The sequence below is a fragment of the Ptychodera flava genome, chromosome 17 (genome assembly GCF_041260155.1).
Source record: "Ptychodera flava strain L36383 chromosome 17, AS_Pfla_20210202, whole genome shotgun sequence".
NCBI lineage: Eukaryota > Metazoa > Hemichordata > Enteropneusta > Ptychoderidae > Ptychodera > Ptychodera flava.
In genome coordinates this window covers 2,169,627-2,193,819 of record NC_091944.1, presented here as the reverse complement: position 1 = coordinate 2,193,819, position 24,193 = coordinate 2,169,627, and the positions used below count along the sequence as shown (strand labels likewise).

Sequence of the window (24,193 nt, the reverse complement as noted above, 5' to 3'; positions counted from 1 at the left end):
GTTTAAAAAATCAACAAGTATATGTACGACATAAGTCAATGTACATGTACCAACTTTGAATAAGATCAGTTGAGACTTGCCAGAGTTATGGCTCTCAACATGAAACAACCATAACGAAATTGCTGCCATGCAGCCATATTGGATCATATCATGAAACAATTGACGTACATATGTATGACATAAGTCAATGTCCTTGTACCAACTTTGAATAAAATCGGTTGAAACATGTCTGACTTATGGCTCTGTACATGAAAAAATCGTTAGAAAATGGCTGCCTGGCGGCCATATTGGATCGTATCACAAAACAAATTGACGTGCATATCTATGACATTGTTCAGTGTCCTTGTACCAACTTTGAATAAAATCGGTTGAGATATGCCTGACTTATGGCTCTGTACATGAAAAAATCGTTAGAAAATGGCCGCCTGGCGGCCATATTGGATCGTATCACAAAACAAATTGACGTGCATATCTATGACATTGGTCAATGTCCTTGTACCAACTTTGAATAAAATCGGTTGAAACATGTCTGAGTTATGGCTCTGTACATGAAAAAAATCGTTAGAAAATGGCCGCCTGGCGGCCATATTGGATCGTATCACAAAACAAATTGACGTGCATATCTATGACATTGGTCAATGTCCTTGTACCAACTTTGAATAAAATCGGTTGAAACGTGTCTGAGTTATGGCTCTGTACATGAAAAAATCGTAATAAAATGGCTGCCTGGCGGCCATATTGGATCGTATCACAAAACAAATTGACATGCATCTGTATGACATATGAAGTAATTCTTGTACCAAGTTTGAATGAAATCGCTCCTTGCATCTCTGAGATATCTGCGTGAACGGACGGACGCACGCACGGACGCACACACGCACGCACGGACGCACACACGCACGGACATGACCAAACCTATAAGTCCCCCCGGACGGTGTCCGTGGGGACTAATTACAAAAAAATTCATGAAAAATAGCAAGTCCAAGATACTGACCCAAGATGTGCACAATCATTTCATGTCAGCCCAAAGTACTTACATGCTAATTTTTCATGTAATCTGCTCAGTGGTTATTGAGTTTTTTCAATTTTGACTGTTTTTACATTTTTTCACTTAATTTGCATATTTTTGGCAATGACAACTTCATTTGAACAAAATCTCATCTACAGCCCATCATCCATGTACACACCAAATATCAAGATGAAATGTACAGCGGTTTTGGAGTTTTTGATGTTGACGGACAGACATACAGACATACAGACATACAGACATACATACATACAGACATTTCCCTAGCCTATAAGAATAGCTTCCATTGCCATATATACATATGGCTATGGGAGCTAAAAATGATTTTGATAAATGTATCAATGATGTGGTTTACTAGACGCAAGGTTGACAGTGCTTCTTCACCAGCACTAATTACATGGTCACATTTTACAGGTATTTGGATTCTAGAATATGAAATCATTGCTTTGTCACTGACACACTGGGCAAATTGTACACAGTTCAGTGATATACCATGGTTGGGATTGTGAAAGACTGGACACCATGCTAAGACACCAGCAATGAGGATTTCCCAAGCGGCTAAAGTGAAGCTTTATAAAGACAGAGGACACCTCCAGGATCATATTGATTTGGAAAATTGTACAATGGGAGCCTATTCAGTCTTCTCAACTTGAGTGCTAAATGATGTCAACAGGTTGGGTCATCTCCTCTGTGGCTGTGTGACTTCTTTCTTTTTCATAAACATTGTCCCTTCCAAGAATGTGGCAATAAATGTCAAGCAAAAGTGAAGCAAATTCAGCATTTGATGCATTTGATGCATTTTCACAGTTCACCAGTTTTGTAGTTTTCTAATCACTGCAAGACTTTGCCAAATAAACTCTGGTTGCATCCCTGTGTTATTATAAAGCTGCTTTAAATGCTGTCACCAGTTTTGGTATTGCAGCCATTTAAAATTTTGTAAATGCACAAGGAATGTTGGGATGTGTTGTGCATAGCAACAGATCCATCATATGGGTCCCATATCATGTGCAGCCGCAGACGGGACACACCCTGTCTTTTAAGTCTTCAACATACCTGCACTGGGGATATAGACGTACATGATCTACATACAATGTGAATGGAAACTTATAGGTTATGACAGGATTTGAAGCTGTTGTCAAATAGTAGCCATCTTTTCCAGATCCAGACCCAATGTTACGCAGTGCATGACTGCTAGATGAGCTGCTGCAACAAATACTGCCGTGGTGCTCACAACAACTCCAGCGTAAGTTGTAAAAGATGTACTGTGCCATGGAACACTATAGCCTGCAGAGCGTATTTTGTGTAGCTCTCCAACTCTTGAGGGTTCTGTGTACACCTGGTTGTTATCTAAAATCAGCTTACGAATCGGATCATCCTGGTTAGACTTGTCCTGTACATAAACTGTACCAGATGCACCATAGCCTTCCCAGAAGTCTGTGTGGTCAGTGGTTCCTCCGTATGCCTGCAGTTCACCAATGAAGTCATACCAATCTGTATACACAGCAATTCGACCTCCACTGCCTCCACCTCCAAGATAAGCTGCACCAATAGAATAAGATTTTGAAGATGATTGACATTTATGCAAATTAGGCCTTATAGCTGCAACTTTTCAAAAAACATCTACCACCCTGATAATGATGCATACAATGAATAGTCTGAGTGTTCCTGTTCATCATATCAGTCAGATTCACAGACTGAACTCTAAAAAAGACAAACAAAACAGAAATATATAAATCTGTGAACAAACCTTCACCACCATTGACCTCAACAGTACCACTGCCATCAAGATGACCGACATGTGCCATGATGCTGCCCCCAGCACCACCTCCTCCGCTGCCATCACTGTCATGCCTGCCATCCTCCCCGTTGGCATGGAGACGACCCTCAACACGCAAAGTATCATGAACTTCAAGATGGATCACACCTAGAAAACAAAGATTATCGAACTTCATTCCTAACGTACACAGAACAAGAATCATGCGATGGTAATTGACATATTATCAAACAAGCCTATGTAACATTATCACAAGTCTGTGTAACATTATCAAAAATCAGTTTTGATTTACAAAAAGTGATTGATTATCTGATCTTTATTCAATTTTACTGTTATTTAGTCGTGTCATTCAAACATGGAAGGGAGGGAAAATCTTCGTGACCGAAGAGCCAACCTGCTCCATCAAAAATTCAAAATGGCGTTGCGACAAACTCAACAGCATTCAGAAACATCAAAAGGATTAATTTCCAGTAATACTAGAATAAAAATCAAGTCTAGAAAATAAAATTTAAGAAAGATATACACCTCACAAGCCATATTTTACGGGAAATTTTACTGGTTGATTGGCAATTTTCGTTGTTTAAAACCCGCATGGCCGATCTATGGCAGCTGCCATCTAGATTTTTAACAACAGCATTGCTGAAAACTCAGGCGTTTTTTAACACTGGACACAGTAAATGACACAAAAAACACCTGGATACTACCAATTTTCTAAACCACATGGCTGATTGATAACGCCAAAATCATTTTGTGTTGTGTTTCCAGAACGGCGGGTGGAGGGACTGTGGTTTAATCAAAAATTCCTTACAAGCAAGAAGCTATAATCACAGAAATCAACAGGGATATCTTCTATACAACTAATGTTATGACAGTACATGTAACCACAGAAGTCACAAGTCAAACAGTCTAACCAAAATTTACAGTGGTATGTAAAAGTGCAAGATGCCAGGAAGCTTTGTCTGAATCTATGCTGAAAATTACTATAGTCAATATTGTGTACACAAAACTGTATTTTAGTTACATGTCTATAATCACAATTGCTGCTATAGTCTCAGCTTCTTACCATGAAACTGATGGAAATTGTGTTACAACACTAACTGACATGTGGTACAAATGACAGCAGGTCATTTTATAAAAACTTTCACTGGCATAAATTCAAGAACACAATCACTTTGACGCAATCATACAATAACACTGCAATCAGGTGGATTGTTCAATGAAGTTCAAGTTTATCCTAACATCAAGTTCACATCTTGTATATTTGTTTCTCTGAAAAACTTGTAATATCCCTACCTCCGCCACGGCCACCATTTTTCCAATAATTATAATAATCTGTAAAGACGTTACCACCGCCACTTCCTGGCTGAGATGGTGTGTACATGGAATCATATGCTACAGATGAGTAGAGTCCATTGTCCCATCGGCCACCTCTTCCGCCGTGAGCACCTCCACTGGCACCAGCACTGTAACTACCGGGGGTAGGTTTATCAAGACCAGAGCCAGGTCCATCACTAGCTGAGTGTCCTGACCAATCAGCATGTACATCACCTGATTGTCAAGCAATAAAGATCAAATAAAAAATCTACAATCAGGATAGAGTTGTCTTCATTTTCCTCATCTGAGGATCTACTATCCAATCTTTTTTTAAATCATAGGATATTTAGTAGTCATTAATGATAATAAAGAAATATGAAAAATATTAGTATCGTTATTATAAAGAAATATGGAAAATATGAAAATTATTGTTGTTGTTATTATTTTCATCATCGTCATCATCATAATTATGAAGCACCATTGGCAATGTTGAATTCCTACCAAAGTTTGCCAGCCTAGCGAAAAGTACTCAATCTACATACACTCAAGGGTTGCAACTTGCCCATCCTCTAATCTGTAAAGTTAACTTTACTTGCCAAAAACATTACCAAATCAACATTTGAATGGCAAAATTTCAACCTGAGGCAATCTGTCATTTCCCATATTACAGTATTCTGGTCCATGCTTTGTAATTTATTAGGAATCCAAAAAATAACATTACAAAGAAACAGTAAAACCACACATTCCAAGCTTTCAAACCTACAACATTCGTTTATGACAAAAGTAAACAATTTGACAAATTAGAAGTGATCTTGTTTTTTTGTTTTTGGTTTCTTTTTTAGAAAGATACCATTTTGATAAGTCTTACTCTTTTGATTTACTTAGGTCATAATGAATTTCAGAATGGCTGGATTTATCATGTACAACACAGAAACATCCATTTTTTTCTGAAGGGACAGTTTCATTGAATAAAAAGGCTCATGTATCTTACAACTTTGTAGAATATATAGTTCAGGATAATCACAACCAGAGCTTTACATATCAGTGCACATTAGACCCTTACCTAAACCCTACGCCCAAACTGCTTTATGGAAAATGTCTATGTAGAAACTATTCTGGTATTGAACATGCATGCAGTCTGTGACAGTAAAATTACCTGCAACATCTATGGTGATATTTTCAGCAATAACCAACATGTCATTGGTCCTCACATAGCCACCAGCCTTGACCTCCATTAAAGAGGTCAAGTTCAGCACCATCCTGTTGTAATCAGCAACAGTCAATAGTTCAAATTTGCCGTCTGCTCTGATAGTCATATTGACAAACTGGTAGACACCATCAATCTGATTACGGGTGCTGCCATACGACCAGAAATATAGAAGACCTCCGCTTTCTACAGTGAAATCTTCTATGTCAGCTAGGGTGCCATTCACTTCCATCCAGACGTCGCGCATAACAGCTCGCCTAGGGAGCTCTAGATGTCCATACCTGTATGGATGGGTTAACACACATTAAACTGAATCCGAGTGTTCAATTACTGTGCATAAAGACAATGCATCTACCTTACATCACGTTATTATGTCTTTGTTGTCCATCAGAACACATTGCTTTGTGTATTGCTACACTTTTCTGAGTGAATCATTTTTGAGCCCCTCTGTACACAAAAGATAATGTGAAAATGTAGACAATTGGAATCTTCCATCACTCAAGATATTTAGTAATTTAACATGGTGCAGGAAATGTAAAACATTGAAGGATTCAAATGGTTATACATTGTGAAATATTAGAAATTTCCAAAAATTGTAATAATTATGATTTTAAAAGACAGAGTCAACTGTCAAGCACAGACCTGTATACTTGAATGTTAACTGGTATGTAGATGTCAACCCAGTCAAATCCAAATGTCTGTTGTTGGCCAACATGCAATACACCAGTTCGATCACCAAACATTTTGCCACCTCGTACCAAGACCTCCTGTGTACTTGTGTTTGTAAGAATAGCTACATGAGCTTTGCCATGAATGTGAACTTCATCAAAGATGTACACATCAGAGTGATGCCACAACCATGTGATGCCACCGGAGCGACTGATGTCTACATAGTCACCATTCAACAAGTCTCGCAAATCACCATGGCCGTGGTTGGCAGCTCTAGGATATCCTACGCCATTGTTGTCGACTTTCAGTGTTTTGTGGATAACTTCACCTGTGTCTACAAGACGCTTTTCAAGATAGACTGTACCAGAACCACCTACTTCATATGAGCTGGAGCCTGTCAAATACAGGAAGTCAAAAAGGTAATTGCAAAATGTAATTTGTTACATTGGATGTAATCACAACTGAATTTGATTACAGTATATCTAGATGTAATGACAGTTGCCAATAGTTATACCAGATGAAATGACAGTTGCCACTGGTCAGGGGAGATGTAATGACAGTTTTCATTGGTCAAGCCAGATGAAAAGTCAGTTGCCATTCGTCGAGCCATATGAAATGACAGTTGCCAATGGTTATGCCAGATGAAATGACAGTTGCCACTGGTCAGGCCAGATGAAATGACAGCTGCCACTGGTCAAGTCAGATGAAATGACCGCTGCCACTGGTCAAGTCAGATGAAATGACCGCTGCCACTGGTCAAGTCAGATGAAATGACCGCTGCCACTGGTCAAGTCAGATGAAATGACCGCTGCCACTGGTCAAGTCAGATGAAATGACCGCTGCCACTGGTCAAGTCAGATGAAATGACCGCTGCCACTGGTCAGGTCAGATGAAATGACCGCTGCCACTGGTCAAGTCAGATGAAATGACCGCTGCCACTGGTCAGGTCAGATGAAATGACAGCTGCCACTGGTCAGGTCAGATGAAATGACATTTTCTATCGGTCAAGCATGGTGTAATCAAAATTGCATTTGGTCAGACTGGGTGTTATGAGAATTGTCAAACTTATAAATTTGAGCAAATAACAATAGCACACAAGCTCAAAGCAGCAATAGGCAGCAATGGTCAATTTTAACGATACAATATCTTGCAAAGAATAAAAAAGGCTTTCAACAAATTGAGACTCTTCCTCTCTGGTTTACAATTTCTCTTTGAAACTGTTTCTTAAGATCAATTCACCAATGAATCATCGATACTCTGAAGGATAGAATGAGTTCAGTCATGTACCTCCATGGGCAGTGATTGTCCCATTGAAGTTTTTCATATCCTGGTAATAGACAGCAACTCTTCCACCAGAACCACCGCCAGCTACGCCTTCACCACTGCCAGCATTTACTGAAATGCTGCCATAACCATCCAGTTCTTCACACTCAATCCAAAGACTTCCTCCAGCACCGCCACCTGTCAAAAAACATTTATACAGTAAATAGGAAGCAGTAAAGGACAAAGTTGCTGTCTTAGGGAATATTCTTCTTCACATTATATTCTTGAGAAGATAGTTACAAAGGCCAGAAAGCTCATTTATCTGTAACTTTATCCATTTTTTCTGTATTTCTGTTCTGTGCACCAACTACAGTTGCTGGTTTGAATCCACAGTGTATGATGAAATATCAAGTATTTAGCTTTCCAAAACATGAACCCTTGTGTGACAGTTAACACTGCTTTTGTTGAAACTTGAATTTAAGTTTTGCCAGGAATCACTTGTCAAAAACAACAATGGTCTTGATTTTAGACTTAAATATGGTATATTGACAAGCTGAATAGTTGGAAGTTAAGCATGTTATACCAGTGCAGTGATGACAGTAATATGATATACTTAAGGTTCCAAGACAAGAAATTGACCCTTTTAAGCTAACAATTCTCTAGTGGTTAATAAGCTCAGAACCCCTGTAAATTAAATATTTCCCGAAAGCCTAGATATAAGGGGACATTTTTGTTACCATAGTACACCATTGTTTACATAACTATCATGTGACAAGTAATTTGCATAACCTTTGAAAAATTAGTTTTCCCTATGTTTTGTTTCAATGCTTTGAGATATGTGGCTGAAATTTGTGTGAGTGCAAGCTGTCCTAAGGATCTTCCAAAAGCTGTTTCAGAATTTTTTTAAACCTTCTTAAACAATTTTTATGCCAGAAAAACTTCCAGAGCGGGTATATTTAACCCAAGTTAATTTCTTTAAAATTGTACTTAAAAAAAACTAAGCTAGATATAGAAAATCTGAGACACACTTTGAAAGAGCGTTGTGACAGCTTGCATTCCAGCAAGTTTGAGTCAGATATTTTGAAGTATTGAGACAAAACATAGGGAAAACCGATTTTTTAAAGGTTACGCAAATTACCTGTCACGTGATAGTTATGTAAACAATGGTAACACTGTAGTTACCGAAATGTTCCCCTATATCTTGGCTTTTAGAAAATGTATAATTTACGGGGGTTCACAACTGATTAACCACTAAAAAGGTCAATTTCTTGTCTTGGAACCTTAATAAACTTTAAATTACAGAAAAATGGTTAGATGTCATTATAGCTTCATGTATCGTCGCTTAAACATAGTAATAAAATAATAATACTTTATTTATAAAGCGTCTATATCCACTTCTACGATTAAAGTGATCAAAGACGCTGCATATAAAGTTACACTGCCATTAAAAAATACAAAAGACACAGTAAAAGTAGAAATGTTCTTAGCTATAAAGATAAATGTATAAAAGTGTCAACATTAAAATATCAACAAAAACAAAACTCTGGACATCAACTCATCTGGTAAGCTTACATCAACCCCCAAAAAGTATAGTAAAGAATAAGAGCAAATTTAAAAAGTTGTGTAAAACATATACTAATGCTTGAGAACACATACTTTCCAACAGATATGACAAAGAGACAGGAGACATAGTTTCTGGTTTCTACCAGAAATTTCTGATGCAAAAAGTGAATGATATGTGCAAATGTTTATGAATGAAAACCATACCTGACTTCTGTGCATGTGTACTGCTGGGTGTTTCACCGTCAGCCGTGATAGTTCCATCAAGCAGCATGTGACGGGTGATGATTTTCAGAGAACCCCCTCCTGCACCTCCAAGACCTCTTCTGAGCACCCTGTTGCCATACCATTCATCACCAAAATACAGCTCACCTGGCAAAAGTAACCAATTAAATTTAACTTGCAAACATGGTAGAATGTTATCAATGTTGCTGAGTTTCAAATCTAACTATACAACTACAATGTACATAAAATTGGCAAAAATTTCAAATGGGTTGCATATTGAAAAATATAAAGATCTCTCTCTCTCTCTCTCTCTCTCTCTCTCTCTCTCTCTCTCTCTCTCCCTCTCTCTCTCTCTCTCTCTCTCTCTCTCTCTCTCTCCTCTCTCTCTCTCTCTCTCTCTCTCTCTCTCTCTCTCTCTCTCTCTCTCTCTCTCTCTCTCTCTCTCTCTCTCTCTCTCATATAAAATTCAGTCATTGGGCAGAAAATGCAGCATAAGGTAGTTTTTTTCAACCACTGAAGCAATGAGAGTGAGTTTTAACAAAGTAGGAGATTTCTTTTACCGTATTGATTTCCATAACCGCCAACACATCCATAGTCTATTGGTTCATAGATGGAGCCATAGGCAAGACCAACAAGATGATTTCCATTTCCCCGGCCACCACTTCCACCATGTCCGCCACCACTTCCTCCGCTGGTACTTCCTAGAAATTGTAGCCAAACCAGTAAATGAAGAGTTCAACATTATTTTTAATTATCCATATCATGGTTTGTGAAAAAATAATGAAGGATGAGACAGTTGAAATTTGAGTTTGATGATTTCTGTCAAATGATGTATACGGCAAATTTCACAACAACAACAAAACATTCTTCAACTTAATAGCATTCTGGAATTGTTCACATAGCATTTAGAAAACCAAAAAAAATAATGAGGAAGGCTTTCTGCATCCATCATTGTATTGGTAGAAGAAGTAGAAACATAACAATTTACATTTCCATTCCTACACTACTGTGTACAGTATGTTTTACAGAAACGTTCAGCCTTAAATTGTTGCAAGGCGTGACTGGCTAACAAATGTGAAAACTTTAATGGGTCAATAGTAACAATAACTTTTGATTTTCATTATTCTTGTCAAATATGTTCTTTTTCTGCTTCCAAGGTATGTTGAAATGCAAAGTACAGCAAACACAACATGCATGCATGTACAATACATACAATTACTGTGCCAAACTTAACTCCAGCTGTTAACAGAGGCATTGGACCTTACAAGTATATACATATGAGCTGTGTTGGAAAGTTGAACACTGGGCCTTTCAACATGATTTTAGGAAAAGAACAGCAAACTTTATTTTACAGAAAGAACAAAGTTATTGGCAAAAATTTCAAAAGTAACAGCTGATGACATTGTATCTGCATGATGAGTGAAAAACTCTCAGGATAGTGTACATGACTTTGTGGATAAATCTGGAAAGCTGATGGACGGATTACTCACCAAAGCCACCTCCAGGTCCTTTGTCTTCCGGCACATAGTAACCACCACTATCAAGATTGATTGTGCCACCGGAATAAATTGCTACGAGATGGTCAGCTGTGACTTCAAATCGGTCATTTGACTGAAAATGGCCTCCACCATAAACCTGAAAATCAAGAAACCATGATTGTATTTCATGGTGCAAGATTCATCACAAAGTTCACTAAGGCAATGCTAAGAGCAAGTCCTGTCATGAAATTTAACAATCAAACTTGACCAATTCCAAAAGTTACTGAAGAGGTACACAATGACAGAATGCTCTTTGTAAATTTGTCCGGTGAATGGTATAGCGCCACCAAGAGGTCAAGTGCAATATATATCATCACCAAGCGGTCCAGTTATGAATGCCAAGTCTGATAAAAATTGGAGAAAGAGAAATTATCAATGCTTCTCATCTTTTGATATACAGCTCTAGAAAAACTGTAAAACAATAAAAATATCACGTTTTTCTGACACATTAAGAAGCACGACAAATGTACAATTTCTTCCAAAAGGTTTGAGATCCATCGTTATAAAATGCATATAACTTACAGTGAGGTTGGTAAGCTTTATGGACATATCAATGTGTTTGGTGTAGGAAATGAGTTCAAAGGTCCCTCTATCCTGTACATGCAGTGACTTCAACTCCAGTTCACCAATGTTACTATGGTTACCAAGGCTTGAGTTGGTGTCAAAGGAGACGTAACCGTCATCAAACACAAAGAGATCTTCAATTCCGAGTACCTACAAATAGTTACAGAACACAATCTTGTAAATGGGACAATAACTCAGCAAAAGTAATCTATAAAATCTAAACAACACAGTAATTTTTTCACCACAGTTTACCGTGAGAGGAAAGGTAAAACCACTCCACTGAAAGAAATAGGAAGAACCAATGGCAGTGGCGACTAGGAAGAGAGGCAAAAATGGATCCATAATGGAGTCTTTAAAGGAGCAATAATTTTTCTAAAAAAGATATTGTATTAATTTTGTGATATTAAAGAAATCCTAACTGCAGAGATTTTATTCTACTGGCATGACCTATAAACTATGACCTTTGACCTCAAATGGGCACAGTAAGCAAGTCCAAGTCTTACCCTTCCTGATGATTGCAATTTGACTTTCTGGAAGAAAGCTCTCTTGTGGTACTCTAGCTGTCCCATTTCATAAACACGGATGTTGACAGGGACGTCTGCCTCAGCTACATCAACAGTGAAATTCTGAGCATATCCGATGTGAATGTGACCTGTCATGAACAGGAGAAAAATTGTTATCCATATATGGCGCCCTCTACATCATATTTTCATTTTACTGCAAATGAGTTGATGGCACTGGTACAAAAACACGTTGCACCTGTAGCCATCTCTGAGCAGAATTGTCATGAAGCTTTCCCTGTGTTGTCATGGAAACTATAACAGAAACAACTTCTCTGAAACAGGAATGAGATTCCTCAGTATGTTAAAATGATTATTGCTTGGAAATTTTTTTTTCATTTTATGGTTAAAAAAGATCTTCAGAAATGCATCATTAAAAACTCCAATCAAACAGCTTTTCAGAAAATTCAAGAGTCTAAATTAAAGCCTGATTTCTACTGACATGAACGTCAGATGAAAATTAACAAGCACACCATCATCTTGTGTTATAGTAAGTACTACTAGTACTCTGCTGGAGAAAAAAAACTTTCTGCTCTGCCTGGTTTTGAATCTGTAATCAGTCTAAATAGTAAAAGACAATGAATATTTGTTACTGCATTTGATGTTATCTAGCCATACCTGTTTTGTCTCCATGGAGATGACCCATGTGTACATCGACGGGTGAGGTCAGGGAATCTTTAGGCATGACTGCAACTTGAGCATTGCCAGTTATGTGAGTCTCATCAAACCAGTAACTGTTGGTACCACTGTCTGGTTCAATCCATGTCCTTGCTGAGTCCAACTCTCGATATTTGTATCTGCAGAACAAGTTGCCATGGCAATTAAATTTAAAAGAATGTGCTGAGCATGGAAATGTATTCTTGCACATTACACTTTCTATCCCATTATTCAGGATATACACGAATAAATTTGTATTAAATTGGTGCACAGACAGTGTTGCTGCTGTGCTGAAAACTCATTAAAGAAGTTGTCTTCAATGTCACATAATTTTACATAACCCATTACAGGTATACAGCTGACACAAAGAAATTTCTCAATTGAGTGAAAGAGTTTGTAAGATAATTGGCACATCAAAGAGTTTGTGAACTAAATGGCACATCAAAGAGTTTGTGAATTAAATGGCACATCAAAGAGTTTGTGAATTAAATGGCACATCAAAGAGTTTGTGAATTAAATGGCACATCAAAGAGTTTGTGAACTAAATGGCAAATCAAAGAGTTTGTGAACTAAATGGCAAATCAAAAAATGGCAAATCAAAGAGTTTGTGAACTAAATGGCAAATCAAAGAGTTTGTGAATTAAATGGCACATCAAAGAGTTTGTGAACTAAATGGCAAATCAAAGAGTTTGTGAACTAAATGGCAAATCAAAGAGTTTGTGAATTAAATGGCACATCAAAGAGTTTGTGAATTAAATGGCACATCAAAGAGTTTGTGAATTAAAAGGCACATCAAAGAGTTTGTGAATTAAATGGCACATCAAAGAGTTTGTGAATTAAAAGGCACATCAAAGAGTTTGTGAATTAAATGGCACATCAAAGAGTTTGTGAATTAAATGGCACATCAAAGAGTTTGTGAATTAAATGGCACATCAAAGAGTTTGTGAACTAAATGGCAATCAAAGAGTTTGTGAACTAAATGGCAAATCAAAGAGTTTGTGAACTAAATGGCAAATCAAAGAGTTTGTGAACTAAATGGCAAATCAAAAAATGGCAAATCAAAGAGTTTGTGAATTAAATGGCACATCAAAGAGTTTGTGAATTAAATGGCACATCAAAGAGTTTGTGAACTAAATGGCAAATCAAAGAGTTTGTGAACTAAATGGCAAATCAAAGAGTTTGTGAACTAAATGGCAAATCAAAGAGTTTGTGAACTAAATGGCAAATCAAAGAGTTTGTGAACTAAATGGCAAATCAAAAAATGGCAAATCAAAGAGTTTGTGAACTAAATGGCAAATCAAAGAGTTTGTGAATTAAATGGCACATCAAAGAGTTTGTGAACTAAATGGCAAATCAAAGAGTTTGTGAACTAAATGGCAAATCAAAGAGTTTGTGAACTAAATGGCAAATCAAAAATGGCAAATCAAAGAGTTTGTGAACTAAATGGCAAATCAAAAAATGGCAAATCAAAGAGTTTGTGAACTAAATGGCACATCAAAGAGTTTGTGAACTAAATGGCAAATCAAGAGTTTGTGAACTAAATGGCAAATCAAAGAGTTTGTGAACTAAATGGCAAATCAAAGAGTTTGTGAACTAAATGGCAAATCAAAGAGTTTGTGAACTAAATGGCAAATCAAAAAATGGCAAATCAAAGAGTTTGTGAACTAAATGGCAAATCAAAGAGTTTGAGAACTAAATGGCACATCAAAGAGTTTGTGAACTAAATGGCAAATCAAAGAGTTTGTGAACTAAATGGCAAATCAAAGAGTTTGTGAACTAAATGGCAAATCAAAGAGTTTGTGAACTAAATGGCAAATCAAAGAGTTTGTGAACTAAATGGCAAATCAAAAAATGGCAAATCAAAGAGTTTGTGAACTAAATGGCAAATCAAAGAGTTTGTGAACTAAATGGCAAATCAAAGAGTTTGTGAACTAAATGGCAAATCAAAGAGTTTGTGAACTAAATGGCAAATCAAAGAGTTTGTGAACTAAATGGCAAATCAAAGACAGAGGTTAATTGTTGTAATAACCTGAGCAAAGCACATCAAATTTGGAGGCCATGGCAAGTATGGGAAAATACCCGGTATTACTGTTACAGTACAAGATTATATTTCACCAAAATATTCAGTCAATGTGTCAGAAAGAACTGCATGGAAGAGATAAAAACTTTATTTAGAGTAAATCCTAGAGTCCTTTTAATTCTGGAAAAATGAATGACAAAAAAGATCAAAATATTGACACAAGATTAAAAGGGCATATTCCTGATAAGATTAAAAGAAAACAGCAACGTCATGCATAAATATGAGAGTGCTTTTCCCAAAAGCCTTTAACAGATAGTTCAAGGCATAAGACAATGAGTAATTTGGTTCAAGGTCATCACTACAAGGGTTGTACCACTGTTTAGTTATAAAATGATTACTGTAACATACCTGTCATGGACGTCAACTTCCTCCGTAAAAATTTCAATTTCAGACATGGCAAAGTAACGACATCTGCATGTGTTAGAACCAGACTCATAATGAAGTCCTTGTAAATAAAACTTGAAACTGTCAGCATTTCTTCTGAGAGGAATGTCAAGGAATGATCCCTGTGTGCAGGATGTACTCAGCTTTACATAGTTGGTTGTCACGGCAAATGAGTCTCCAGCAAGATAACCATCAATCTATGCATGAAAAAGTCAAATAGTTGACTTGTTACTCAATTGGATGGTACTGCAAACAAAATCTTATTAAGCTATGAAACTTTAAACCTTAGGAAAGGAAAAGCTTGATCATTCAGTTCTCAGAGTAACCTAAAACACAGTTTGAAAGTAAAAACCAAACTGCCATTACAGGCAGCAAATCAGATGATTTTCAAAAATTGTATCCACAGGTGTTTTTGAATGAAAATGATCAATACCATGGCAATTGGACCAAATAAAAAATGTAAAGATAACAGGAAACAACACTGTTCAAAACTGTCCACTTTTGGCTTTTAAACTTTCCCTTGTACCCACTAGCATCCCTCTTCTACCATGCTAGACTAGACCTTTCCCAACAACAAAATAAAAAAATACCGCAATTATACGGTGTCGCTCAAATTTGATCAGAATTGGTACATACCAGTATGGGTACCAAAGATCAACAATAAATGTTGTTTCTATCTGTTCAGTGCAGGAAAATTCTACGTTGATGTTATGACAATGATTTCTGCACAGTACAACCAGAAAAACAACAAGAAATATTTAAACCAGAAAAACAAGAATGACAAAAGTAATTAAGGTCTGAAACTTTAGGTACTGGAGGTCAACTTTAGCAACATGCATAGCAGAAAGGCAGCTAGCCCCCTTACTGCCTTAGTTTGACCATAGACGGTCTTCCTCCCCTCTACTGACGGTCTTCCTCCCCTCTACTGTCTATGGTTTGAGCAGGTCTGTTAATATGTAACAGTTCAATGACAATGACAGGAAATGACTCAAGTCAGTGGAGTAAGCCTGTTTCAAGCCTGTTTCAGAATTTCGCTTTTTCTTACCTCATTTGCACATTTTTGACACTGATGTGTTCATTTGAACAAATTCACATCTCAACCCCTACATCTACCTGTACACCAAATACTGACACGGTAGCTTTGGCGGTATGGGAGCCTTTGTGTGTGACAGACATACATCGGCATATACCCACAAATATACAGACATTTAGACTCATCATATAAGCTCTTTTTGGTATTTATATATAAAACCAAATATGAGCTAAAAACTACAAAATGACAAAATCTCAAACCACTGCCTTCTCCTACCACAGAGTTACATTCTCCCAATCCTGCATGAATCACTGCTGAGTTGTTTCTGAGCTAAAGAATAAAATTTCCCTGTCCACTCAACCTTTGCCCTACTGTCACTCAAAAGAATCGTCCATCCACTCTCCAAAAGGCACTCGTAAGCACCTTTTCTTACAGGAAAAGCTTTTTAGGCTGCCCCTATGATATAGATATCAATAATACTGTTAATTTCAAAATGATGAAAATAAGTTAAAGATTTTTTACCTTAAATTCAGTCTTGTACTGGCATAAGGGATATACGCGAACTGTATTGACAAAGTGTGAAGATTTGAGGTCAAAGGTCAAAGTGACTGTTTGGGTATTGTAGTGGGGTCTTGTCAAAAAGTACTGCCCAGTCACAGAGTTCATTGTTTGATCAAACAGAGTCGCAAGGGAATTGGAGGAATAGTGGTTGTGGCTTGATGTAACAGTAATACCATTAGCAGCAGTGTATGTTGGTGAGGCTGAATATGAACCACCAGTCAAGTCAAGTCGCTGTCCGATATTTTCAATTTCATCCCATACAGCACTTCTACCATTGTTGTCCACCAACAGTTTGGTGTAATCATCCTCAGTATGTTTAAGGAATACCGTTCCAGCAGCACCAGACTCTGCTATACAGCAGACTCGCCCACCATATGTGTCAAAGTTGCCGTTGTAGAAACCCTGGGTGACGTTATTGGCATAGTAAGCAGCAATTCGGCCACCAGATCCACTTCCTCCGATGCTGATGTCACCAGTACCACCCAGTGTTTGAATTCTACCAGTATGACCACCTGGTGAGTGACATAATAATAACTGTTTGTACAGGAAAATGTCAAAAACCGATTTTTGATGGCTTATCAACATTGACTGTCACATGATCCTTATGTAACCAATAATTACAAAATACAACTCAAAGCATTTGCAATTATCTGAGCTTTCAGAAAATATATACTTATAATGGGTTATGAGCTCAATTTCCTGCAAACAATTCATTGTTTAGAAAGGCTAGAATACTTCTCAAACACCCTTACAAATCTAAAATACTAAAGAGAAAACTAATTTCCAGAGTCACCTTAAAGATTTCCTTCACACATAAAAATTACACTTTCTTGAATCAGTGAATTGTTTGATTACCAATACTTTTGAAAGACAAGTAACTTTGGTAGCAGTGTCAAAGAAACCTTCAAGTACTTTATTTTAGATGTGAGTTTGTTCTGTAGTTGATCAATGATAATTAACAACACTACCATGATAGAGTTAACACTTTGACAGCATTATCACCATAAACTTACCCATGAGGGCGCCAGCACGTACAGTAGAGTAATGCCACCATGATGAAGTCAACACTTTGACAGCATCATCACCATAAACTTACCAATGAGGGCGCCATCATGTATGGTAATACTACACTGATGAAGTCAACACTTTGATAGCATCATCACCATAAACTTACCCATGAGGGCGCCAGCATGTATGGTAATACTACCACCACTTCCACCACTGTCACCATTGATACCTGGTGTTGTATCCACATCCAGACTGTTAGCTGTGATATTGCCATCTACTTTCAGTTCATGTGCCACATTTATATCAAGTATTCCACCACCTAGAAGAAATAAATTAATACACCTCTTGAAGTTAAATGTAGAAAGCACATTGAGGACAGATTTTGGCCTGAAACACTTTTATAATTCCTTTCTGGTCTATCACTTGCGGGGTTCACTTTTCAAGCTTTAGGAGTGAACAAAGTTTCACTAACTTATTTGTTTGGAAATGGAATTTTTCACTATAGAGTTGACACCTGGATGGCCACAATTTTTGAATTTCAAATATAAATATTGGATCAAGCTTTAGGAGTGAAAAAAGTTTCACTAACTTATTTGTTTGAAAATGGAATTTTTCACTATAGAGTTGACACCTGGATGGCCACAATTTTTGAATTTCAAATATCTGTAAACATTGGATACGTTAGTTTTTAAGTACAAATCTTTGCACAGTGACCCCATTTTTATTCTTGATTTGGTATTAAAGAGAGTGGTTGAAAGTTTCCTCAATGAAAGTTTTCAGCAAAGGTGTTTGTTTTGAGGTGCCTCCTTCCATAAACGTTACATAAACCTGAAATATAACAAGTTTCAAACTTTTGATCATCTATATCAAAAGAAAACTTTAGCACACTCTTTCCTTGATCAGTTAGTATGTCATGCCATAGAAGATTTATAGTAGAATGTGCCTTAGGGAAAGATATCCAGACTCTAGAAATGTTTCAATAATGTTTTGGCCTACCACTTGGGGGTGGGGGTTTATTTTGAAGCTCATGGAGCAAATATAGTTCTTTTGTGAAAAATCACTGAGAAATGCAATACAGGTAACACGTAGGGATGGCGGTCATTTTGAATTTTAAATATCGGGAAATATGGGTAATTTGTTTCTCTAGTACCATGATTTGATGACCCCTCCCTGACTTTATTCTTGATTTTGAAAGATTCCTTTCCTGTTTTTACGGAAAAATTGAGTAAAAGTTGATATCTTTCACTTTCAAGGTGCATACTTCCTTACAGTCATTGAATAAATATGTGCAGGGAGTTTCTAACAACACAGACATCCCTTCAACATCTACATGTAGTTCTTTCAAGCCAAAATGACCAAGACACTTTTTTGATCACTACCACAAATCTTAAACAAATGTGTCTACACTTAAATTCAATGACAAGTACTGTAACTGAAACAGGTATGTAATGTACTGAGCAGTTACATCAATAAGGATTTACGGTATAAAATGACCTAGGAAATAAAACAACACTAACCAATTCCTGCCTTGGATCCAGCACCACCACTTCCAAAACAATCAGGATAGTACATATTACAGTATGGCATATGTCTCTCCAATCGGCATGTTTTGAAACCATCACAGCCTCCTCGTCCACCCATACCACCATGGGAGGCTCCAGAGTTTCCAAGCCTATGGGCAACTCCAGGAGCTGGGTAAAAATTGTTAACAACACAGTCACTTAAGGATGAAAACTAAAGACAAATCATTACATTCTCTACAAATGCAGTAACTTATAAGCATAAGAAAGTTAATTTCATTATATTCTTACAGTAGGGCACTCTATCATGATTATGTCATATCACAAAATCTAATATTGATATCATTTTCTTCACTCAAGGCATTTTCAACAGGCGTTTCCAGGTTCTATTGATCTTATAACCTTTTTGTTACTGCGATAATAAATTTGTTTTTTCGTAAGTGTAGGCTGAGGGCTTCAAGCTCTAAAACAAACAGAAGCAACTTTTTAAAACTGAATGTTTTCGTCACTCGTTTTTTAACAGAGCTTTTTACTCGTGTAGTGTAATGCCCTCTCATGGCAAATCTTCAACAAGTGTTAGGTCATACAAGTCTATTTTATTAAAACATTACAGGGGTCTGTTAAACAATAAATTTTATCCTGATAACACTTGTACTTGGGTGAGAAAGTGCCACTGTAAAAATTGCCGTCTCTGTTAATTTCTCTGTTTTGTTTTGTTCTGTTTTGAAATTTTTTTGTATATTTTTATTATATTGTTATATTCTGCGTTTGTCTTTCCTGTTTTTAATTTTGTATGTGTAACTTGTTAAATGTGTGCTTTTGTGGAGGGTTGCTTTTTTATAGGTGTTAGTCACCTGTGCGACTCATCCTGACTTTATGTCAAAGCTGAATAAATAAATAAATAAATAAAATACATACATACGCCTGAAAAGAAACAAGAATGCTAACTCAATAGCTCCTATACCTAAACTGTAATGCTGGCCAAACTCTATGCCTCTTTGCTATTGGTATCTCTATGAACATACTGTAGAAATGACATAATATACTTATTTCACAACCATGTCTCACAAACATTTCTAGTTTTTAAAAACATCCAAAGAAAAGTAAATTGTTTATATTCATCACAAAACAAGTACTGGTAGTCTAGCCTGAGGAATTAAAAATATGCATTTGCTAGACAATTTGGTTTACTGGTTTACTCACCTGGTCCTTTTCCAGCAAGATGGCCGCCATCATCACTACTGACGTGTCCACCATCATCTACTGTCATACTGTTGGCATCTATTCGCAGATTCTTGCTGTATACTCTGCCGCCTCCTTCCACAATCAGGTTGCCAAACTCTAGTTTGTACTGATCAGGGTGGGCAAATGGACTGGACGCATTGATGGCACTGTTTGCCTTGACGGTAACTGTACCGTTGAACCTGAAGTTCAATCGTGGAAGCCTATTGGTAGACCCGGTCTGGAAGAGTCGGAGTTCAGCACCGTTTACGATTTCCATATCGTGAACATGGTCCATGGTGCCTTCCAAGTGTACAAAGACATAGCTAAGTTCACTCTTTGGAGCCAGTCCTAGGTAGCCTCTGTGGTAAACATAGGAACTGAACGGGGTGTCTATGAATTCTCGCTCCAGGTCCATGACTTGGTTTGGGCCAACATGGATGTAACCAGTGCGATCACCTATCATATGTTGGAAGTGTATAGATGCCCCATGGTCATATGGCTCAGTCAGTATTGCTAAGTGAGCACGGCCATATATCTGTAGTTCTTCAAAGTGGTAGTCATGGCCGCCTCCAGCAAATAAGTGCTCACTTGCCTGAGGAAGAATCCATGCTTTAAAGCTGTCATGTGAAATGTCAGAATAATTCTTGATTAGATCTACGTGCTCACTGTTCAGATCATTGTTTTCTATGATGAGTGTTCTGTGGTCATGAATCATGTGATATGCAAAGATGGTACCTGGACCACCCGGCTCATGCTCAGATGTGAAGGTCTCATCATACCCACCATGGCTTTGGAATGTACCATAATAAGTCATATTCTCCCAGAAGTATATGGCACTTCTGCCTCCTGCACCTCCACCACCAAGGCCACTGCTATTTTGGCCACCACCATTGGTTGTAATGTTGCCGTGTCCTCGGAATAAGTTCAGATACATCCATATGCTGCCTCCACTGCCACCGCCACTCTCATCATTTCCGGCCGGTGCACCGTCAGAACTTACCACACCATCAATCAAAGCAGTGTCAGACACATTGATCCATATCAGTCCACCTCCTGCACCACCTTGGCTTCCACCACCAGAGCTTCCAAGGTCAAATGGTTCATAGATATTTCCATATGGTTGCCTGTTTCTGGGATACCAGCACCATGTCCACTTGTGCCACCATGACCTCCGCCGGAAGATCCATAGACACTGGTGTACCCTTTGCCAGGATTTGATCCCAGGGTAACCATATCATCTTCGGCTCTATAACCCTTGCCGTTGGCAGTGAGAGCGCCACCATCATCAATTGTAATATTCTCTGTTACAATGGTCATGTGAGTGACATGGAAAGTTCCGCCTCCTTCGATTGTAATTGTACGAGTTGTCATATTCATGCCTGGATTTTCAACAGGATTTTGAAAGGCTGTTACCATGGCAGTGTCCTGGATCAGAACGCGGTCAAACTCAAACTGATTGGGTTCGACAAATACAGTCTGTCCTCCATCTTCCAAAGCTAATAAACCACTGTGGTGGAGAGTGATGAAATCAACATGTGCAAGGACACCACTTAGCCATATGCTGACATTGTGAACGAATGTTTCTGGAGCTAGACCAAGGAATCCACCGTGGTACACCCTGACAGAAAATGGCAGGTCAATTTCATGACGGTTTTCAATTTCTAAGTCCATAGTTTGGTTGTAGCCAATGTGCACTGTTGCAGTTCGATCACCTATCATGTACAAGAAAAACATTGTTCCCGGTGCAAAGACTGGATGAGTAAGCATAGCCATGTGAGCTGCACCGTACATCTGTACTTCTTCAAAGACATAGTCATGGGTACCACCTGCAAAGAAATGGTGTCCAGATTGTGGCAGGATCCATGTACGACAACCGTCATGAGAAAGGTCTGTATAGTTATCTATTTTGTGGTATTCGTCTCTTGGTTCTAGGCCTCCATTGTCTATGATCAAAGTGCGATGGGTGTGGATCAAATGATAGACAAAGGCTGTGCCACCACCTCCATGTTCGGAGTCATCTCTGCCAGCTCTCCCACCCCTTGTGTGGTAGCTAAACCCTGTGGATGTTTCATTAGTGATGAAGTATATGGCTACACGTCCTCCTCCACCACCTCCGCCAGCATAGGATGGATTTGTGGAACCCTCTCCACCATCTGCCGCAATGCGACCATAACCCTTGATTATATTTGCATAAATCCAGACACTACCACCGCTGCCACCGCCACCACCATGTTGGTCGGCAAATCCACCATTTGCGGTCACTTCTCCATCTACATCAATGGTGTCCGTGACATTCATCCAGATGATACCACCACCTGTGCCTCCTGGCTTTGCATCATGGCTGAATCCTCCAGCACTGCCAAAGACATACGGTTCATAAAGATCACCATATGCAAAGCCACCACCACGGCCATTTGAGTGTGAGCCACGTCCTCCACTACCACCATGGCCAGCACCACAACCAACACCAAGGTCAGAATTTGGCTGGCCAATGTTCACATCACCATGAAGTGAGTCATCACCATGGGTGTCATTGTTGTGGTATGGATGGTATCCAAGTCCATCTGCAGCTAACTTTCCACCAGCATCAACAGTGATGTTTTCAGCCAGAATGGTCATCCGTGTCCCATGCATTATTCCACCTCCTTCGATGATAAAGGCTTGTACAATAAACGTAATGCCAGGATCTACAATTGGATCAGTGGTTGCATTCAAGTAACCGTCATCTTGGATACGTACAAACTGAAAACTGTAATGGCTGAATGGTTCTCCGATTGTGCGTCCGCCATGCTGACACCAAAAGAAGCCACCATGGTGCAAGGTCATGTTCACAACATGTGACAACAAACCAGCCATGTGAATATAAACACCATGAACAACAGTGGCAGGTGCAAGGCCCAAGTGACCATCAAAGTAAACGTGCACGCTGAATGGCAAATCAATCTTCTCTCTTTCAAGATCCATTTCTTGTCTGTTGTAGACATGAACTGTTCCACTGCGATCACCAATCATATGTCTGAAGTGGATGGTCACCTTTGGGGGCGGTCGGGGTGCGTAATTGTCTGGCTCACCAACAGTGGGCAGGGGTGATTCAAAAGTGTCATTTGGATTGAGTACGGCAAGGTGTGCACCACGATAGATTTGAAGTTCCTCAAAATGGTATTCATGGTTGTGATTGGCAAATTCATGTGACCCTGCATCAGTCAGTATCCAACCACGGCAGCCATCTTCATCCAGAGAATTCCAGTCAATAGCTTTCTCTCTCGGCACCAGGCCTGCATTTTCCAACATCAGAGTTCGATGGTTGTGCACCATATGATAGAGGAATATGGTACCAGGGCCTCCACCTTCACATTCATCACAGCTGCTGCCACCAGCTGTCCCTCCATGAGATTCATAAGTGAACTCAACAAATGTTGTATTCTCAAAGAAGTGGAGTGAAGTTCGTCCGCCTGCCCCACCACCACCATAGCCAGCACCATTACCGCCATTTGTTGATATCAATCCATAGCCTGTGATGTGGTAGCTGTGCATCCAAATACTGCCGCCACTCCCACCACCAGAGTGGCCTGTGCCATCGGCGCCATTAGCTGACACTGTGCCATCAATCTGTATGGTGTCAGTGACGTTGAACCAAATGCGACCACCACCAGTACCACCATTGGGGCCACCTCCAGCACTACCAAAATGCTCTGGCTCATAAATGTGGCCATACGCTCGACCTGTCTTCTGTACATCTGAAGAGAACAGTTAAACAACATATTTTACATTCAGTTTAATTTCAAACTCTGTCTAGACGTAAATGAGAGTTCTTAGTTTCTTTTTTAGCACAGATGATGATGTACCAAGTCTAGAAGGTCATCAGTGATACCTTTTGATGCAAATATCTTGCGCTATGCAGTAAATTTGATGTGCCACAAATTCAAGGAAAATTCATTCTATAAACGTGATGGTCTGACTATAATGAGCTTAAATTAAACAATGAATGTCTTTTGACTGCATGTACACGCCTACATTCTTCAAAT

General features: G+C 38.5%; 2 protein-coding genes across 2 annotated transcripts in view; both read right to left on the bottom strand.

Annotated features, from left to right (window-relative positions):
* Nucleotides 1-2,162: 2,162 nt before the first annotated feature.
* On the bottom strand, nucleotides 2,163-21,123 carry LOC139116586 (uncharacterized). The gene is made up of 17 exons (XM_070679182.1): nucleotides 20,148-21,123; nucleotides 18,942-19,115; nucleotides 17,591-17,743; nucleotides 16,378-16,928; nucleotides 14,787-15,019; nucleotides 12,320-12,498; nucleotides 11,645-11,793; nucleotides 11,100-11,291; nucleotides 10,530-10,674; nucleotides 9,600-9,740; nucleotides 9,022-9,186; nucleotides 7,279-7,452; nucleotides 5,965-6,385; nucleotides 5,272-5,603; nucleotides 4,095-4,349; nucleotides 2,775-2,951; nucleotides 2,163-2,566 (listed from the first exon to the last, which is right to left on the bottom strand). The coding sequence occupies exons 1-17, from the start codon at nucleotides 21,100-21,102 to the stop codon at nucleotides 2,163-2,165; spliced, it is 4,800 nt and encodes a 1,599-aa protein (XP_070535283.1). The 5' UTR covers nucleotides 21,103-21,123.
* Nucleotides 21,123-24,193, bottom strand: part of LOC139116585 (uncharacterized) — a 66,350-nt gene continuing 63,279 nt past the window's right edge. The window contains exon 29 of the mRNA XM_070679181.1: nucleotides 21,123-23,905. Within this exon, the coding sequence (XP_070535282.1) occupies nucleotides 21,210-23,905 (2,696 nt within the window). The 3' untranslated portion in view covers nucleotides 21,123-21,209. The remainder of the gene's footprint in view (nucleotides 23,906-24,193) is intronic.

What these genes read in the sequence shown, in the direction of transcription:
- LOC139116586 (XM_070679182.1), bottom strand. Translation starts at nt 21,102, where the DNA reads ATGTATCTGAACTTATTCCGAGGACACGGCAACATTACAACCAATGGT. An exon ending in TCTCCATGGAGACAAAACAG is followed by an intron (nt 11,794 to 12,319) that starts GTATGGCTAGAT and finishes TGTTCATGACAG; the next exon opens with GTCACATTCACATCGGATAT. An exon ending in TATCACCATAGATGTTGCAG is followed by an intron (nt 4,350 to 5,271) that starts GTAATTTTACTG and finishes CTTGACAATCAG; the next exon opens with GTGATGTACATGCTGATTGG.